The sequence below is a fragment of the Schistocerca nitens genome, chromosome 8 (assembly GCF_023898315.1).
Source record: "Schistocerca nitens isolate TAMUIC-IGC-003100 chromosome 8, iqSchNite1.1, whole genome shotgun sequence".
In the NCBI taxonomy this organism is placed as follows: Eukaryota; Metazoa; Arthropoda; class Insecta; order Orthoptera; family Acrididae; genus Schistocerca; species Schistocerca nitens.
In genome coordinates this window covers 95,482,444-95,503,537 of record NC_064621.1, presented here as the reverse complement: position 1 = coordinate 95,503,537, position 21,094 = coordinate 95,482,444, and the positions used below count along the sequence as shown (strand labels likewise).

The 21,094-nt window shown below is 42.9% G+C and overlaps 1 protein-coding gene across 1 annotated transcript in view; it reads right to left on the bottom strand.

The window, feature by feature from the left end:
- Positions 1-21,094, bottom strand: part of LOC126199078 (myrosinase 1-like) — a 59,925-nt gene that overhangs the window by 20,637 nt on the left and 18,194 nt on the right. Inside the window, exons 4-7 of the mRNA XM_049935815.1 lie at positions 17,020-17,142; positions 16,757-16,940; positions 5,888-5,982; positions 4,754-4,901 (exon numbers count right to left, since the gene is read on the bottom strand). Of these exons, the coding sequence (XP_049791772.1) occupies positions 4,754-4,901; positions 5,888-5,982; positions 16,757-16,940; positions 17,020-17,142 (550 nt within the window). The remainder of the gene's footprint in view (positions 1-4,753; positions 4,902-5,887; positions 5,983-16,756; positions 16,941-17,019; positions 17,143-21,094) is intronic.

Sequence of the window (21,094 nt, the reverse complement as noted above, 5' to 3'; positions counted from 1 at the left end):
TGTAGTGATACGCTTGACAATGAACTTAATTATATACCTCTTTCTTGTCGTGCTTGGAACAGCACCAGTTCATGGCCGCTACCAGAACTTACACACTCCGAGGTGTGCTCCATCCTTTTGGAAAGGAATGGAATTGCTAAGCCGTTTCACATAGTAAGCAATCGTCTCTACACGATGAATTTGTCCTCCAGGCACTCACTACGAAACAGAATTAAAAAACAACCGCAGAACCACGTCGAGTGAAGAATGTAAGCAAGAGAAAACCTGAAATCGAATCTGGATCAGTGGTATCAGAATCACAGGCGATTGTGTGGTTCGTGCGGTGCCTGACCATCGTCGTAAAGAGGATGGAGGCGACCGTGTTCCAACGAATGTGTCAGACATTCAGTGCCACTTGTTCAGTTGGGAGGCAGGTCAGCCATGTTTTTGGTCAGTATAATGCTGATCGGTAAGTTGATAGCCATGTAGCACAGCTGTCTACGCATAACATACGCAAAACCTACAAGTTATGGGCCAACAGTATTTGTCATATCGGGTTCATTTCAGTTGGGTTGGTGGACAAGACATAAACGCAAGTTCTCTGTCATGCTCCTTAAACCTCAGTTGCACGATTATGACCTAATGAAATGGCAGATATCCTGCTGGAGATTTTGTCGCTTTCAGGAAAAACATCACGCATGCAAGGATGTGTGTAGTCTGTAATAACGTTCACGCAGTACACAACTGTTATGCTGCCTTCAATTACTATCACATGTCCCACGGAAGCCCCGGTAAATGTCCTCGATAGTACGAGGTGCATTCAAGTTCTAAGGCCTCCGATTTTTTTTTCTCCAGACTGGAAAGAGATAGAAACATGCGCATTGTTTTAAAATGAGGCCGCGTTCATTGTAAATACATCCCAGAGATGGCAGCACCGTACGGCAGATGGAATTTTAGCGCCAGCGGCGAGAATGAGAACTGTTTTAAATACTTAAAATGGCGACGTTTTCCTTACTTGAACAGCGTGCAATCATTCGTTTTCTGAATTTGCGTGGTGTGAAACCAACTGAAATTCATCAACAGTTGAAGGAGACATGTGGTGATAGAGTTATAGATGTGTCGAAAGTGCGTTCATGGGTGCGACAGTTTAATGAAGGCAGAACATCGTGTGACAACAAACCGAAACAACCTCGGGCTCGCACAAGCCGGTCTGACGACATGATCGAGAAAGTAGAGAATTGTTTTGGGGGATCGCCGAATGACTGTTGAACAGATCGCCTCCAGAGTTGGCATTTCTGTGGGTTCTGTGCACACAATCCTGCATGACGACCTGAAAATGCGAAAAGTGTCATCTAGGTGGGTGCCACGAATGCTGACGGACGACCACGTGGCTGCCCGTGTCGCATGTTGCCAAGCAATGTTGACGCGCAACGACAGCATGAATGGGAGTTTCTTTTCGTCGGTTGTGACAATGGATGAGACGTGGATGCCATTTTTCAATCCAGAAACAAAGCACCAGTCAGCTCAATGGAAGCACACAGATTCACCGCCACCAAAAAAATTTCGGGTAACTGCCAGTGCTGAAAAAATGATGGTGTCCATGTTCTGGGACAGCGAGGGCGTAATCCTTACCCATTGCGTTCCAAAGGGCACTACGGTAACAGGTGCATCCTACGAAAATGTTTTGAAGAACAAATTCCTTCCTGCACTGCAACAAAAACGTCCGGGAAGGTCTGCGCGTGTGCTGTTTCACCAAGACAACGCACCCGCACATCGAGCTAACGTTACGCAATAGTTTCTTCGTGATAACAACTTTGAAGTGATTCATCATGCTCCCTACTCACCTGACCTGGCTCCTAGTGACTTTTGGCTTTTTCCAACAATGAAATACACTCTCCGTGGCCGCACATTTACCAGCCGTGCTACTATTACCTCAGCGATTTTCCAGTGGTCAAAACAGACTCCTAAAGAAGCCTTCGCCGCTGCCATGGAATCATGGCGTCAGCGTTGTGAGAAATGTGTACGTCTGCAGGGCGATTACGTTGAGAAGTAACGCCAGTTTCATCGATTTCGGGTGAGTAGTTAATTAGAAAAAAAATCGGAGGCCTTAGAACTTGAATGCACCTCGTATAATAAGACTGTCCCCAGCAGCCTGCATCTGTAGCGCAGTTCACGTTTCGAGTGGCTTTTCATATGGACAGTGACGTATCCAGACACGACCATCGACCTGGTGTAACGATAAACTTGATTCTTCAGAGCAAAGGGAGACATTTCTCTTTATCCACGGTCCAGTCCCGATGAGCCGTCGCTCAGTGCCATCGTAACTGACTATGTCGACGCTTCAAAATGGGAACACGGAAGTGTCATCTCCTGTGGAAGCCCAAACTGAACAATGTGTGCTGCAGAGTGTATTCCAAAACACTACTGTCTGAAACAGCAATTTACTTTGCCACCAAAGCTGCCACAGCCCACCACCTATTCTACTTTATAGAGGAGGCAAGCCCTTCGTCTTCTACATTCTGTGACGAGGCAGGCACGTCCAGACCTCTCTCGTCTATTACTGGTTTCACCATACTCCAACCACTTTCCACAGATTCCAGATCGCAAACTGTCGACGAGCTTCGCTGTTTACGAGATCCTCGTTTCTAGGCACCAGGCCATAGCTTTCTGCCCTTTTCCACAGTCGCTTACGACAGAGAATTTTGTAGACCGTATCACCGCTGTAGTTATTCGTCCCTACCGTTTTGTATTTTTTCCTTACCATATCACGTACCCACAGCGCACCAGGCGGCATTCGATCTCGCGGTCGCCGGTGATCATATCTTCGCTCATCAGTCTATAACTACTGTAGCTCAAATGGTCTTATAAATTCACATTTGGCTGTCACCAATCCGTATAACATTTTCTTGTGGCCTTCTACCATGTCCGTAGCAAAAGTTCCGAGACTGACGCACAAGCAAAGTCCGCATAGTAGTGGATGCTTGAACTAACAACGTTAAAGAGTCCACTAGTGCGTTTTTAACAGGCAGTGTTAAGTAGTGAACATGCAGCGATTATGTGTGAGTGTTCTTGACTTACAAAGCACAACAGAGCAACTTAAGAAAAGTGCGCGTGAAATCTGTCCCACACATCTTACCCCTGAACAAAAACAACGATGCCTTGACGTCTGCCGCTACATTGTTGAAATGCAAAATTCGGAAAAAAATTTCTGGAAAAAAAAGGCTCATCACATGTGATGAGAATTGGTGTTACAAATGCGAATCTACCACAGAACGACAAAGTGGAAAACGTCTCACGAACCGTCACCGCTCTCGCAACATAACGGGCATTCCAGCCAGTGTGACCTTCGAGTTGGAAAACATCCTAAAGAAGGACTTTGCTGATAACTTCACGTCGCTGTATGGACGGTTTTTGCGTTGTACCCACTTGAGACTATGTAGAAGACCTGAAGTATTAAAATCACCATCTTAACTTTCCTCCATTTTACTGATCCCGTTTGGACTAACAGGGGTATATACTGCTCGTAAATCACAATTTTTCTGAATATTACTCGTAATATTCCATGAGACAATGAAAAAGTTTGAAAATTACCGTGTGATAACGTGCCGGCATGCAATCGGGAAATATTTGCGCTTACCCCACTTTCCGTTCGCCGCTGGTAGCTGAGTGGTCAGCGTGATGGAATGTCATACCTAATGACCTGGGTTCGATCCCCGGCATGGGCGGCAGATTTTCTCCGCTCAGGGACTGGGTGTTATGTTCTCCTTATCATCGTCATTTCATCCCCATCGACACCCAAGTCGCCGAAGTGGCGTCAGCTAGAAAGACTTGCACCAGGCGAACGGGAGGCCCTAGTCACACAGCATTTTCATTTTTTTACCCCACTTTCCTATATTTTCCAACCAAATTCTAGGGTGAGGGATGGGGTGAGTTTTCTTCCATTGAAAAGTCTCACACCTCGAAATGCAGATTTATGTTTATCCCATCAATAATTAGTTGATTGGAAATGGAGCAAAGGGGTAGGGATGGAAATGTCTTTTCCGATGATATATCTATCTTCAATTCAGGTGATTTAGGTAACCCTTGGAACATCTACCACCTGGATGAGGATGTGTCCCTCCTTGACCCATGGACTGACATGGGGAAGTACAGATAGCAACAACAAATACAGAGACAGGTAGTATATAAGGTAGGACAGCAGTGCAGATGTGGCAAATCACCTTAGGAGCATTCAAGATATGTTTGCTACAATGTGAAGCGTGTACAGGCAGATACATAGCATCACATGAATTAAGTCTCTGAATGAGAGTGGTCGTGCCAGTAGTGACACATTACAATGTGGCTTACAAGTTAGTAGATCGAAATGTATTTTACATTTGAGGTATTATTTAGGAGTATTTTACCCCATACTTGGATCGTTAGAGAACTGAAAACTAGTAATCATATCCTAGTGTGGTCGGTGAGTGACATTTTAAGAAACTTAAACGAAGCACATGTCTCATGAACAGGAATGAAGAAAGGGGGCGTTCGAATTTAGCATACAAATATAGACTAATTGGAAGAGTGCATACTCTGGAAGGGAAAGCAGCTGGTTCTTTTGGCACTGCTGTTGAAGTATATGAAGAAGAAGCAAGGAACAAGAATTTGAACAAGAAGACAAAATGTACAAATAAAAGATTATTTTAAACTTGCTAAATCTGGCATTATGTTGGAAATATCATGGCATGTACTCTGCACTGATGAATGTAAAGGCGGTAGGACGACATAAGCTTACCTCTGAGGTATGCTATCTCTTCCTCAGTGAAAGTTGGCAACCGTGAGCGGGGTCGTCCCTCAGCTGCACTGTTGGCATCTACCCTCTGACGCACTATGGTCGGGTAATCCCCATCTTGGCTGAAGATAGGGTGTGCGTAGAGTCCAGCCTAATCAACAACAGATAAAAATAATCAGTACTTTTCCCTTATAATCAGATTATCGATGTTCGCGGCGACATTTTGACCAGAAAACTGGTGACTGTATAATCGAAAAGTATGCAAACTGGATTTTAAATATATCTAGAGATATCAGACATAGACACAGTGCCATATTGTCGACTGTTTAACGAAGGTCCGAGTGTATTTCATCGGCTCCTAGATAAGTGAGTGGCTCCAAGACTGTTTAAGTCATACACCCCAGTGCGTTGCTCTAGACGATGAGTGTTGATCAGAGACAAAGGAATTGCCAGGAGTGCCTTTGGGAAATGTGACAGGACTGCTCTAGTCCTTTAAATACATTAACTAAATCAGGGATTGGGTGAGAGCATTCTGCAACTGTTTGCTAATGACACTGCAGTGTATGGGAAAGTGTCTCAAAGCTGAGTGCCTGCAGCTTGCTCTAAAGGTGGGGAAATGAAGAGAAGTAGGAAAACATACCTGTAATGCTTGTGTACAATAGTACAATGTACCAATGTAGTGAACCCTCTTAGTACTGCATTTAGTCTTGTAGGCAACAAATAATGTGAGCGTTACCTCTCCAAATTCACGCGACAAATATCAATTAGCAAAATTATTTATCAATAATAAACGGTCGTCCGTGTGCGTAACAAATGTTCTTTCACGTATTGCTCATCTGGACATTAATATGATCCACTTATAGGTTTCTAGGTTCACAGTGAAAACAATGTAATCCATTAAAAGTAACCAGTAAATAAAATCTTTGCATAACTGTAGACTCTAATCCTCAACGACTATAAGAACTTTGAAGGATGTATAGCTCAGTTTTTCACAAATAATGCATGTACACTGGAGACAGGGATTTATACTTCCTCCCACAAGGTCTAAACCATACCAGTAGCTTCCTCTAGTATTCACTCCAGCATCACAGCAACTGAATGACATGAACGGAACTATGTGGCAGTTACAGTACTTACATCGAACTGAAGCCTTCTCTCTGCAGCTTCCAAGTCTTCAGTCGAATTTGAAGCTGGCTCTCTTCCCGAAATATTCAACGTGATTCCTACGCTGCCTGTAACAGATTTTCATTCGGAAAATTAATAAAATACACTACTAATGTTAGGCATTATTAAGTTACACAGGAGTTTACTGTGCATTGTTTCTTCGTCGTAGCCAATAACTCCATGATCATCTACTGAAGCATACTGGCAAATGCCTCTAATATCACAAGAAGAGCAAGAGGGTTAATTTACTACCATAAATTAGTGAGGGATGAAAGCTGATGAAATAGCTAGTTATCAGTTATCAGTAACTTGTAAAAGCATTGTACTGTCAGACAGGATAGATCACTCCTGCTAAATAAATGGAAAAATGATTTAACGTGGAAACCTGTTCGAGACAAAAGAAAATAGGACACTGATATTCACTAGCAACCTACTGAATACACAATTGTGGCGATGACAGTTGTAGTTAATATATTCTACATTCCAATCAAACTGGAAGGTGACGTTACTGGAAGAGAATTGCACTCTTGTCAACATATTACTTATATTGTTTTTCAACATTACATGAGAGCCATGTAAATGAATTGCTTTTGTTATTGTTTTTGCTAGCATGGAGTTATATACTCGCCGCATTTGAAGTTTCTGTACTGCAAAGTTACATAAATATGTTCTGGAAATACGTGAAAAATTTAAATGCTGTACTCTCTTGTTAATTAATGGCAATCAATCAAAAAATCTTGTTGCTGTATATGCAGTATTCCGCGTTTTGTGAAATGTGCAGTCACTTTGAAAATCGCGTCGTCAAATGACTGTTAGGAAGACAATAGTTACAGAAGCGAGGGTCACTCTCTTTGGGAGAGAAAAGTGTCAGTTCTTCAAGAATACACAATATCAAGAATTTGTCAACCATACAAATTGTAACTGAGATACAATAAAATTTAGTAGGTACATAAGGGATACAGTGTTGATCAACATCTCATACTCCACTGATGAATTTTTTAGCAGAACAGAATACTGTATGTCTTATTATCTATGTCCTACAACACACATGCCACGTAATGCCTGATGCTGGGACAGGTCCAGTACAATACTGCGATTAATTTAAGGAAGCATCGTAAACAGTTATTCTTTGCGATGCTTGTCTACAACGGTCCAGTAATTATATTATGAACTTTGGTTGGTATAAACTAGAATTAAATATTTGCCATAAGGGGCACTGGAAAGGTTCAAAATCACAAAATGTTCAATTTTTATTTTTATGCATTTTAAAACTGTAGAGACTTTCCCTTTCAACAGATATTAATTTATTCAGTTCAGAACACTACAGCTTTTTTAAAAGTATTTTTGAAATATATTCCACATGGGCGTGACCCATTGTGGTACTGTTAAACTGCTGTCAAATGTTGTGCTCATGAATTTACATACTCATCACGCACATTTTAGTGATGTGAGAGAAAATCAGTGTTACAAAATAAGTGTTGCGACTAACATGTGATAGTTCGATATATATATATATATATATATATATATATATATATATATATATCGCTCGCTCGAGTGTTGTGTGCTTAATGTTTATTTACTCTTTTGTAGTCCTGCAAATATTCATAGTGAGTTCTGTTCATTGAATCTCTGTTTTATTGAAGAATAACCATGGTTGTACGTAAAGTGGCTAGAAATCCTATCAAGGCTTTTAAGAAAATGAGAAATGTTGGAAATCCAAAGGTAGATGTAAACAGTAAAGGTGATAACCAAGTGTGTGAACCTAACTTTGCTGGTACACCTGCCCATTGCAATGAAAGTGAGTAAGAAAGTACTTCGCAGAGGAAATTTGGTTCAGTATGAATCTTTTATAAGCGAAACTAGTGGATGAAATATTTGATCTCAGCTCTCAATGGAAGTTTTGCAAACTGCGTAAGACATAGTCAGTGTAGTGAAGTCGGTCTGGAACTCCTTGTAAAAATCACGTAGGACTTGCCGGTGACATGGAAGTGAAGTGTGGTAAAAGTTCATACATGACCACCTTTTGAACAGTGTTGCAGTATCTCCAAATGAAGATAATGACAGCAAAATCCATGAACACAACATTAGGTTTGTTTTGCCTTGCGTACAATTGGTAAGGGTGCTACTGCAGGTGCAATTTTTTGTGGCACGATGTATCTTCCAAATCCCCCAACCAAGTTTACGAACTAAAATACATTTATACAGACTTGACTGCAGATTTCGATAGTACCTGACATAAATGGGACACACATCTCTTCATAATGTAGTATCTGCCACCAGTATGTATTAAGAGGAAGTTGTAGATATAGCAGTAATATCTAAATATTGTAGGTACCTACAAAAAAATAAAGATAAACATGAAAATAATTGCACAGCTAACTATAGTGGCAGTAGTGGAGGAATGGAAGTGGCTGGTGTTGCTAGCATATTTCAACGTTCTGTTGTGTGTGATATGGTGCGATATGTGAAGTACCTTCGTGTGTAGAAATGTGAGTGTACTGGACATGTACAGAAACGAATGGGATCAAGACTTCGGCGACAAATCGTCGTACAAAAAACAAAAACTCAGTGATGGTAAAGGGTTGGATGGAAAGGGAAGGTACTTGGCAAAATACAGAACGATTATGAGATGGCTATTAGGCAAAACACACGCGGTGCCGATGAAATAAATAATGCTGTTTGGGTTCTTTTTTTTTCATACTTTTTCAACCGATGAAAGTCCCCGTCATTACTTGTGTCTCAAAGGGGAAAACAGTTGGTGCAAGTACAAAAAGGGATTGTTAACTGGTGAACTGTACACTCATAAACATAGTATGCCTCATGCTGTAGTAGAAGTGATAAAACCTATTTTCAGAGACTGAACAGCACCTAAACTGTGGAAAAAGTGTGTTCACGGAAAAACGCAAAACCCCAATGAAAGTGTAAATAGTGTCACATGGTCAAGAATCCTGAAGACCTTGTTTGTTGGAACAGAGACACTTCACTGTGGTGTTTATGATGCTGTTGCTACTGTCAATGGCGGCAGCGTTGTAAGGTGCAAAGTATTTCGAAATGTGGGAATGAAGATAGGTTTCATCATGGTACGAACGATGCTTGCTTTAGACAAGCAACGACTTCGGGCTGCTGACAGGGTTTTGAGGAGCCTATAAATACAAGCCAGGGTAAACAGGAGGAGGACAAAGAGGAAGCTGGAGGAGGAGGCTGCAGAAACTAATCCATCCTATGGACCTGGAATGCACTATAAAAGTATTCCAAACTTTGTCGCCCGATTCCCAATATTTTTATTTTTTCATAAAAATTAAGTGTTTTCGCAGGATCTACCAAACAATTTGCTTCAAATTATCGGGAAATGTTACGCAGTCCCATCTGAGTCACTTAACGCAGCCTTTTCCCAAAAACCTCTATATTGTTGAATTTCAACAAAAAATGGCACGAAAAGTAGTGAATTTTCATAGAAAATTTTCATAGAAAAAATTAATCTCTAACAAGTGAATTCAAAATTTTAAAAATGCCTGTTTTGCACAGTAGCCAACACTAATAAATAACCTGCAAAAATTTCAACTTCCTAACTCAAATACTTTCTGAGAAAACATGTAGTTTATAAGCGCTACTTAAAAGACAGGGGTTTCCAGAGCCCCATAAAACAAAGTAAACTAGTTTTTCTAAACTTTTTTACGTCCTTGAGAGTATGATACAGAGGATGAGAGGAATGAACACCAGCATATTAGATCTTTTGTAAATATGTTTTTTCCTTACGTCTTCAAAAAAATGGTTCAAATGGCTCTGAGCACTATGGGACTCAACTGCTGTGGTCATAAGTCCCCTAGAACTTAGAACTACTTAAACCTAACTAACCTAAGGACATCACACACATCCATGCCCGAGGCAGGATTCGAACCTGCGACCGTAGCAGTCGCACGGTTCCGGACTGCGCGCCTAGAACCGCGAGACCACCGCGGCCGGCCTTACGTCTTCCAAACACTTCTGGATCTCCTCACAAGTAAACAGTAACTGAAACTAAACTATAGTCTAGGGGAAGAAAGAGATGTAAAACATGATAATACCGTATAGTTTTCGTATGATCGAAGAAAAAATGAATTATTCACAGCGAAAGAGATCTTCGTTTTTGTTAGGGATTTGTGGAATGTGTTAACTATCACTTTCTGATGATTCTTGCAAAGAAAATTTCCGTTGGTGGTTCTCCGTATTTGGACTTTTTCAGTGCGGTAGGGTACCTAAATATTTATCGAAGAAGAGTGAAGTGTACAGAGTGTTCTGAATGCAGTGGTGTCCGAATATACAGGGTGGAGAAAAACTGTGGCACGAAATTTTAACCCTGGATAACTGATGCCAGTAGGAACCAAAATTACTGATCTTGTGTAGGTCGACAACGCACCATTTTCAAACTACGGAAACTTGCCACCACGCGCTCCGATTGGCCGTGGGATTGTGCTGTTGCCGTTCGTCGGTTGATGGGCAGCGCTACGGTTGTCGGTTCACACATACAAACGTCAATCGTGGCGTCACTGTGTAAGTAGGCTGTTTCTGTTTTCTTATTGGTAACGCCACGTAGCGCTATGTATGACAACCACTGGCTGTGCTGTGTGCAGTCTGTGGCTAGTTTGCATTGTTGTCTGCCATTGTAGTGTTGGGCAGCGGCAGCTGGATGTGAAAAGCGCGTAGCATTGCGCAGTTGGAGGTGAGCCGCTAGCAGTGGTGGATGTGGGGAGAGAGATGGCGGAGTTTTGTAATTTCTCATGAACTGCTATATATATTATGACTATTAAGGTAAATACATTGTTTGTTCTCTATTAATATCTTTCATTTGCTAACTATCCCTATCAGTAGTTAGTGCCTTCTGTAGTTTGAATCTTTTATTTAGCTGGCAGTAGTGGCGCTCGCTTTATTGCAGTAGCTCGAGTAACCAAGATTTTTGTGAGGTAAGTGATTTGTGAAACGTATAGGTTAATGTTAGTCAGGGCCATTCTTTTGTAGGCATTTTTGAAAGTCAGATTGCGTTGCGCTAAAAATATTGTGTCAGTTTAAGCACAGTCTTGTATAATTGTTAAAAGGGGACGTTTCATATGGCGACCCTGCCAGGATACCTCACTGGAATCTTCTGATTTTTTCTTGTAGTTTGTGTAATTAGTGTAGATTTTGTTTATTGCTAGCGCATAATTGTAGAGAGAATCTCCTTTGTAGTTGCAGTCTTTCATTGTTGTACAGTAAAACAGTTGTGGCATGCATGTAGATTTGCACCAAGTATTTCGTAGCTGCAATTAACTAGATATTATTTTAAGTGCTATGTTAATGTGTTCTCTTATTTTTGCTCTTCAAATTGTGCTTTTCTGTGTTATCGTGTGAAATATTGTGACAATAATGGCGTGTGAAAAACGTAACACTAGGCTCCAAAGTAAACTGAGAAATAATAGTGACGACGAGCGTAACTTGCCAGCACCACTGTGTAATGAATTAACAGACGTTCAAAGTAGTAATTTGGTAATTGTGCATAGGGAAATGGAGTGGGCTGCAAACAATGGCGTAGACAGTGAAACAATTAGTGAAGAGGGAAGCATTATCGATCGATTGGTCGGCAACAGCTCGCCTCAGGAATCGGGAATGACAGAACACAATATTGCAACTACTGTAGACTCAGGTTTTGGGTTCTCACCGTTTTCTTAAATGAGTCAAGACACATTTTCCGCTTGTCAAAATGTGAATGTTGCCGGTGCAAATTCACTGCCGAAAAGCACTGAGGAACATGTTTCAGACACCAGTGCATTGTTATTACAGTTAATGCAACATATGAGACAATAGCTTGAAAAGTTAGACACAATGGAACAACACCAGAGACAAACACAGCAACAGTTAGACACAGTGGAACAAAATCTTAAAAAGTTAGACACAGTGGAACAAAATGAGAGACAAACACAGCAACAGTTAGACACAATGGAACAAAATCAGAGACAAACACAGCAAAAGCTTCAAAAGTTAGACACCACACTTGAACAAACACGTGAAGATTTAACTAGTGAGTTACATAACATTGAATCGAAATGTCAAAAAGTCTGTAATGACGTAAAAACACAAATTTGTGAGCATTTTCAACCCATTTTTTCGCGGCATGAAAATGCATTACAGAATCACGAAGCAGCCATAAAAGAACTGCAAACCATTGTTCATGAAAATCACGACACCTTGCAAGCTAAAATTGACTCAGTTGCATCTACCGATTCGGTTACGCAACTTGCAAAAACTCAGGAAAACTTAAAGGACACAGTAGATACTCTGAAACTTGGTTCACAAAAACACACTGAGGAAATAAGTACACTATCGGAGAAAGTAGCTGATCTTTCGGATCAGTTCACTAACTTATCTACAAAGGTAGATGATGATCTGAATGACACAAGACCTGTAGCCATCACTGACACAGAAGAGTATGAACAAATTAAGAAATTCAAACAAAATCAGAATCAAATTAATACGCAATACAAAAGAGAAATCCGGGAAGTACAAGATCAGTTGGCGCAAGTAATACAAAAATTTCATATTTCAGAGGACACTCGCGCTCCAACACGGGAAGAGGGACTTAGAAATACTGGACACCCACAAAATAATAACACAGGACACTTCGGAAATTATGAAAGAAATTGGCAAGGTACACCGAATTATGAGATGGAACCGCCGAAACGACGTAACAATGACCGACATGCGACTCGCCGACATGATGATTTTGACTATAAGCTGTTCATTACTACACGTAAATTCAAAACATTTAAGAATTCTGCCAACGACATTCATCCACAAGCGTGGCTCCATCAATTCTCTCATTGTTTTCCTCCCAACTGGTCATTGGAGCACAGGTTAGAATTTATGTGTGGCTATTTAGAGAATGAACCAGCTGTAAGAATGCGATCGATCATTCACGATTGCCACAGTGAAGGAGAATTTTACGATGCCTTCCTCTCAGGATATTGGTCTCAAGCTACACAAGACCGAGTAAAACATAGCATCATAATGATGAAACATTTCGAACAATCTGAATTTTCCAGTCTTGTGAAATATTTTGAAGACATGTTGCACAAGAATCAGTACCTGTCAAACCCATACAGCCCCTCAGAACTCATCCGCATTTGCTTAATCAAATTACCTGAACATTTACGACATATTATTTTAGCAGGACGTTGCAAAGACGACACTGAAGCTTTTCAGGGAAAGTTACAAGAACTGGAAATTGACACTGACAATCGGGGAACGCGGAAACAGGAGCACAACAATTACAGGTCACATCTGTCACAATTCCGCGATGAAAGACATAATAACTGGACACGACAAGGCTATTCTTACAACGCAAATCGTGACCAAAACAGACACCAACCATATGACAACCACTGGCAGAGTAATAATAGTTACAGAGAAAGATCGCATTTCCGTAGCAATGAATATGACAGAGATTACCATAGAAACAGACAATATGGGTACCAAAACAATTATTATCAAGGGAGACAGAATAACTTCAGACGCAACAGTTCAGCGCGCAGTTACGATTCAGGAAGAAATTCTCCACCACATGACCGACAAGAAAGAAATTATGAAATCTACCGACATGACGACAGACGAGATAATCATAACGACAGACCTGAATTTCATCAGAACTGGCGGGATTCAAACAGAGCAGGGCACTTTCGACAATGTGAATTTGTAGAAGCTAGGTCTCCTAATCCCAATAACGACGCGCGCCAACAAAGGGACAGACAATGACCCGCACAGCAGGCAGCCGCGTGTGTGCAGTCTGTGGCTAGTTTGCATTGTTGTCTGCCATTGTAGTGTTGGGCAGCGGCAGCTGGATGTGAAAAGCGCGTAGCGTTGCGCAGTTGGAGGTGAGCCGCCAGCAGTGGTGGATGTGGGGAGAGAGATGGCGGAGTTTTGTAATTTGTCATGAACTGCTATATATATTATGACTATTAAGGTAAATACATTGTTTGTTCTCTATTAATATCTTTCATTTGCTAACTATCCCTATCAGTAGTTAGTGCCTTCTGTAGTTTGAATCTTTTATTTAGCTGGCAGTAGTGGCGCTCGCTTTATTGCAGTAGCTCGAGTAACCAAGATTTTTGTGAGGTAAGTGATTTGTGAAACGTATAGGTTAATGTTAGTCAGGGCCATTCTTTTGTAGGGATTTTTGAAAGTCAGATTGCGTTGCGCTAAAAATATTGTGTGTCAGTTTAAGCACAGTCTTGTATAATTGTTAAAAGGGGACGTTTCAACTGCCCCAATGTGAGGCGCACACGTGTCGTATAGGTCTTGCTGTTTCTCTCCACCTCACGTCAGAGGCATTCACACATAAGCGTCGCTTCAGAGCGTACACACGTCACCTGTGATTTAGTCATACAGTAAGCATGGCGGCACAGTATTCGTTTCAAGGACAACGAGATACGGTTTTTGTTTACGAACTTCCCGAGGGAAATGCGCATGAAGCTCGACGGTTGTATGAGGAACGGTACCCAGCAAGACGCCACCCACACCCACAAACGTTTACAGAAATTCATCGGCGACTTGGCGAAACAGGCTCGTTGGTGGGGTATCATGGTGAGGTTGGAAGGCCTCGAACACGACGGGATGCTGCGTTTGAAGAAACTGTTCTCGAGCGTTGTCCAGTGCAACCGACAACAGGGAAATCCCGCGGCCAATTGAAGCGCGTGGCGCCAAGTTTCCGCAGTTTACAAATTTTGCGGTGTGGACCTACACAACATTAGTAATTTTGGTTCCTACTGCCATCCTCTATCCAGGGTTAAAATTTCGTGACACAATTTTTCTCTATCCTGCATTTGATTGTAGAAAAGATGAGGAAAGTGGGAGGTTTATCAGAGATGTAAATTTTTTTATGAATTTATGCATATGGAAGTTATACACTACTGGCCATTAAAATTGCTACACAACGAAGATGACGTGCTACAGACGTAAAATTTAACCGACATGAAGATGATGCTGTGATATGCAATTGATTAGCTTTTCAGAGCATTCACACAGGGTTGGCGCCAGTGGCGACACCTACAACGTGCTGACATGATGGAAGTTTCCAACCGATTTCTCATACACAAACATCAGTTGATCGGGGTTGCCTGGTGAAACGTTGTTGGGATGCTTCGTGTACGGAGGAGAAATGCGTACCATCACGTTTCCGACTTCGATAAAGGTCAAAATGGTTCAAATGGCTCTGAGCACTATGGGACTCAACTGCTGAGGTCATTAGTCCCCTAGAACTTAGAACTAGTTAAACCTAACTAACCTAAGGACATCACAAACATCCATGTCCGAGGCAGGATTCGAACCTGCGACCGTGGAGGTCTTGCGGTTCCAGACTGCAGCGCCTTTAACCGCACGGCCACTTTGGCCGGCGATAAAGGTCAGATTGTGGGCAATCGCGATTGCGGTTTATCGTATAGCGACATTGCTCCTCGTGTTGGTCGAGATCCAATGACTGTTAGCAGAATATTGAATCTGTGGGTTCAGGAGGGTAATACGGAACGCCGTGCTGGATCCCAGTGGCCCCGTATCACTAGCAGTCGAGATGACAGGCATCTTATCGGCATGGCTGTAACGGATCGTGCAGCCACGTCTCGATCTCTGAGTCAACAGATGGGGACGTTTGCAAGACAACAACTATCTGCACTAACAGTTCGACGACATTTGCAGCAGCTTGGACTATCAGCTCGGAGACCATCGCTGAGATTACCCTTGACGCTGCATTACAGACAGGAGCGCCTGCAATGGTGTACTCAACGAGGAACCTGGGTGCACGAATGGCAAAACGTCATGTTTTCGAATGAATCCACGTTCTGTTTACAGCATCATGACGGTCGCATCCGTGTTTGGCGACATCGAGGTGAACGCACATTGGAAGCGTGTATTCGTCATCGCCATACTGTCTTATCACCCGTGATGGTATGGGGTGCCATTGGTTACACGTCTCGGTCACCTCTTGTTCGCATTGACGGCACTTTAAACAGTGAACGTTACATTTCAGATGTGTTACGACCCGTGGCTCTACCCTTCATTCGATGCCTGCGAAATCTTACATTTCTGCAGGATAATGCACGACCGCATGTTGCAGGTCCTGCACGGGCCTTTCTGGACACAGAAATGGTTCGACTGCTGCCCTGGTCAGCACATTCTCCAGATCTTTCACCAACTGAAAACGTCTGGTCAAAGGTGGACGAGCAACTGGCTCGTCACAATACGCCAGGCACTACTCTTGATGAACTGTGGTATCGTGTTGGAGATGCATGGGCAGCTGTACCTGTACACGCCATCCAAGCTGTATTTGACTCAATGGCCAGACGTATCAAGGCCGTTATTACGGCCAGAGGTGGTTGTTCTGGGTACTGATTTCTCAGGATCTATGCACCCAAATTGCGTGAAAATGTAATCACATGTCAGTTCTAGTATAATATATTAATCCAATGAATACCCGTTTACTGCAGTCTGGAACCGCGAGACCGCTACGGTCGCAGGTTCGAATCCTGCCTCGGGCATGGATGTGTGTGATGTCCTTAGGTTAGTTAGGTTTAACTAGTTCTAAGTTCTAGGGGACTAATGACCTCAGCAGTTGAGTCCCATAGTGCTCAGAGCCATTTGAACCAATACCCGTTTATCATCCGCATTTCTTCTTGGTGTAGTAATTTTAATGGCCAGTAGTGTATTTGCTCCGTCCTCTGTGGTATACTGTATACTTGTGACGAAAATGGTTAGGTTAATTATGTACAATGACTAAATGTATAATAATAATAAAATAATACCGATCAATTGGAAACTCAGTACTAGGGACGTTTAACGCACCGTTCTGTGTTGCCCTGTACTGTTCGTCGTAGAGGCGATACACTAGTCCATGGGCCCTGATCACAGTGTGGGAGGCCAGGTAGTCGCCAATGCCAGACGCGTTCTGCGAGGGCGCCTGGCCGCCAGAAGAGGCGTAGCCACCGGTGAAGACCTCCGGCTCGTTGAACGTGATCCACCACTTCACCTGAAGAACAACGGCTGTCAGAGGTGTGTCACAACAGGTAGAAACCCGCGTAGGAAACAGTGTAACTGTCGCTACTCACTCTGTCTCCAAAGTTGTCAAACAGCACTCTGGCGTACTCCACGAAGTAGTCGGCGAGGAGCGGGTTTGGCCATCCACCGATGTATTGCAATGCTTGCGGTAGGTCCCAGTGGTACATCGTCACCTGTACAGCATACACTTTATCATTAAATTTGTATTTCGAAACCCACTCCATATCGTATTCTGACTACCTTCCTCAGTTTTATGTTTAGAGGTTCTTATTAAATCTGAAATCAGTTTCTTTCTGTACATATATTATATTGACAGACATGAAAAATACATTCATTGGAAATTTCCAAATTAATCGTGTTGCAAGACTGACTCCTTTACGATTGACTAAAAATGTATTGCACCAGCACTGTGTAGATAGTCCCTTCAACTGGACGCTCCCAGAGAAATCACTCATGTGGGCTGCTGCAGAGACGCGAAAATGGGCCATCTCTTCGCATTTGCCTCACTTCTTTACCTGCCACATATTCGCCTACAGAATTCTACGGAATTACTGAGAACTTATCGTGAAAATAGAATTCGCATATAATTATCTACTATGGACTGAGTGGATTGGGCACGGCCGACTTCCTTCCCCATCCTTCCCTAATCCGATGAGACCGATGACCTCGCTGTTTAGTCTCTTCCCCCAAACAATCCAATCCTACTGAGTGGATTGCTGCGTTTAAATGCCTGTGTTGTGCTTCTACATCTACATCTACATTTATACTCCGCAAGCCACCCAACGGTGTGTGCAGAGAGCACTCTACGTGCCACTGTCATTACCTCCCTTTCCTGTTCCAGTCGCGTATGGTTCGCAGGAAGAACGACTGTCTGAAAGCCTCCGTGCGCGCCCGAATCTCTCTAATTTTATATTCGTGATGCCCTCGGGAGGTATAAGTAGGGGGAAGCAATATATTCGATACCTCATCCAGAAACGCACCCTCTCGAAACCTGGACAGCAAGCTACACCGCGATGCAGAGCGCCTCTCTTGCAGAGTCTGCCACTTGAGTTTGCTAAACATCTCCGTAACGCTATCACGCTTGCCAAATAACCCTGTGACGAAACGCGCCGCTCTTCTTTGGATCTTCTCTATCTCCTCTGTCAATCCGACCTGGTATGGATCCCACACTGATGAGCAATACTCAAGTATAGGTCGAACTAGTGTTTTGTAAACCACCTCCTTTGTTGATGGACTACATTTTCTAAGGACTTTCCCAATGAATCTCAACCTGGCACCCGCCTTACCAAAAATTAAATCTGTATGGTCATTCCACTTCAAGTCGTCCCGTACGCATACTACCAGATATTTTACAGAAGTAACTGCTACCAGTGTTTGTTCCGCTATCATATAATCATACAATGAAGGATCCTTCTTTCTATGTATTCGCAATACATTACATTTGTCTATGTTAAGGGTCAGTTGCCAATCCCTGCTCCAAGTGCCTATCCGCGGCAGATCTTCCTGCATTTCGCTGCAATTTTCTAATGCTGCAACTTCTCTGTATACTACAGCATCATCCGCGAAAAGCTGCATGGAACTTCCGACACTATCTACTAGGTCATTTATATACGTATATTGTGAAAAGCAATGCGCTCAGTCCGGAACCGCGCGACTGCTACGGTCGCAGGTTCGAATCCTGCCTCGGGCATGAATGTGTGTGATGTCCTTAGGTTAGTTAGGTTTAAGTAGTTCTAAATTCTAGGGGACTGTTGACCGCCGGCCGAAGTGGCCGTGCGGTTAAAGGCGCTGCAGTCTGGAACCGCAAGACCACTACGGTCGCAGGTTCGAATCCTGCCTCGGGCATGGATGTGTGTGATGTCCTTAGGTTAGTTAGATTTAACTAGTTCTAAGTTCTAGGGGACTAATGACGTCAGCAGTTGAGTCCCATAGTGCTCAGAGCCATTTGAACCATTTGACTGTTGACCACAGATGTTAAGTCCCATAGTGCTCAGAGCCATTTTTGAAAAGCAATGGTCCCATAACACTCCCCTGTGGCACGCCTCTGGACTTCATTCCTAGAGCGTTTGAGAACTAGGATGCGCCCTTGGTCCTTTATCTGGTTTATATGTACTTAAGTTGTAGTGTCACAGATCTATGACACAAACAAAGGCTAGCCTCTATTGCAAAGATCAACACCATTCGCAATGATCGAGGTGAACCTACATCTGTTCTTCACTAGTAACAGGAGTTCCACTCCGCTGCAACTTTTTTTCCAGATTCTAAAAGCCCTTTGGCTTCACATACGCTGTTGTCCCAAAGTATAATCATGAAATCACGAAAATGAAACGAAAAAAGTAAGCTATCACCCAACATCGCAGTAAATATTAGTATTTGTCTACTTGTTCGTTCAGTGTAGGTAAGGAGTACATCGTGCTGTGAACAGCGACGTAACCGAAATGTAGGCACAGACAGTGCATGATACCACTCATGCCTCAGTGAGGGGAGTGTAATCTCTTCGTGAAGCTGACAGGGTAGAATACTCGGCTGCCTGAAAGCAGTGCAGACGCAGTCCGAAGTTCAGTATCCTTGGATATTCCGCAGAGTGTCATTTCGAGGCTTTGTCGACGATTTCGAGATGCAGGAGATATTCGTCGTACGCTTGCGCAATGTCGAGCAAGAACAACCACCCTCCAGCAGGACCGATATCTGGCCGTAATTGCCCGGCAGAATTGGAGTACACTTGCAACACAAATGGCTGCAGTGCTTGTAGCTGCCTCAGGACTTGCTGTTTCCCGACAAACCCGGTACCGAAGGCTCAGAACAGCAGGGCTGTTTGCCAGACGTCCGGTCGCGTGCATTTGGCTCACTCCAACACAGAGACGGGCCCGTGTATTGTGGAGTCGCAACGTCAAAATTGGACCGTGAATGGATGGAGGACAGTGCTATTCGCAGATGACTCCCGCTTCAGTTTGCAATATGAGTCTCGTCGCACGTATGTCTGGAGACCACCTGATAGGCGATACAACTTTAGGAACATAGTGAAAAGAGAACGGTTTGGTGGTGATGGCATCATGGTGTGGGGAGGCATCGTGTTGAATGGGCATACTGAGATGTACAACTTCGCTCGTGGTCGGAGGAATACTGTACACGTTCAGAGGTACAAAGATGAAGTGCAGCTACGACATGTTTGCCTTTTGACAGTTGGTCCAGATTTCCTATTTATGGACGTTAATGCCCGCCCACACTGAGTTGCTGCTGGCCAGCGACATCCCTGGATCCGAATACTATAGAAGATGCCTGGGATGCATTCGGCAGGCGGACTGCATCCTATCAGTCTCCACCAAGGACGCTTTCAGACCCCCACACCGCTCTTGCTGGGGAATGGGATCGACTGCCAAGGTAACTTTTGAACCATCTCGTACAGAGCATGCCACGTCACTGTGCAGTGTCTAGGGGTAAGCATGTCCCCTATTAACAGCTTCTATTGTCGTGGAAGAGATTTCCCATTTGTGTCATTTCCTTACAAATGCGTATCTTAACATTCAAAACTTTTCTAACATCGTGTTTCGGGCACTATTGTACGCCACATATCTTGTAATTAAACTGTAGCTTGTTCAATAATCCTTCAGACATCTTGATAACGCAATATGTACAAATTCTTCCAATCCATCTATGGCATGAATCAGCAAACCAGAGTTAAATAGTACTAGCTGAAAACAGTCTTGTTTTTTTTATTTATCAACTACGCGTTTTACCTTATTTAGGCATCTTCAGGCAGACCTTAATTTGGTGTTTCTTAGGACGATCCATTAGACAGTGTAGCTAAAGGGCATCGTCAAATACATCAGGCCAACATCGCCATCGTTAACCTCTGTTTTACCGAGACTGTTTCAAACTAATACAATAAAATGCAATATGTCCTCTTTTCGTGATTATGCTTAACTTTCTGACGATATTGTTCATTTCGGGACCAAGTCAAACGTACCATGTTTATCGTATGCTATAAGTGTATGAGCGCTTCTTGCATTGTTTGGGAGTATCGGTAATGATTTTATTACGATATCTGACTACGTTGCCTATACCAGTAGATGGTGCATTACGAAATGAAGCTTGCGTGGTGCACTTGTATATTCACTAATGTGC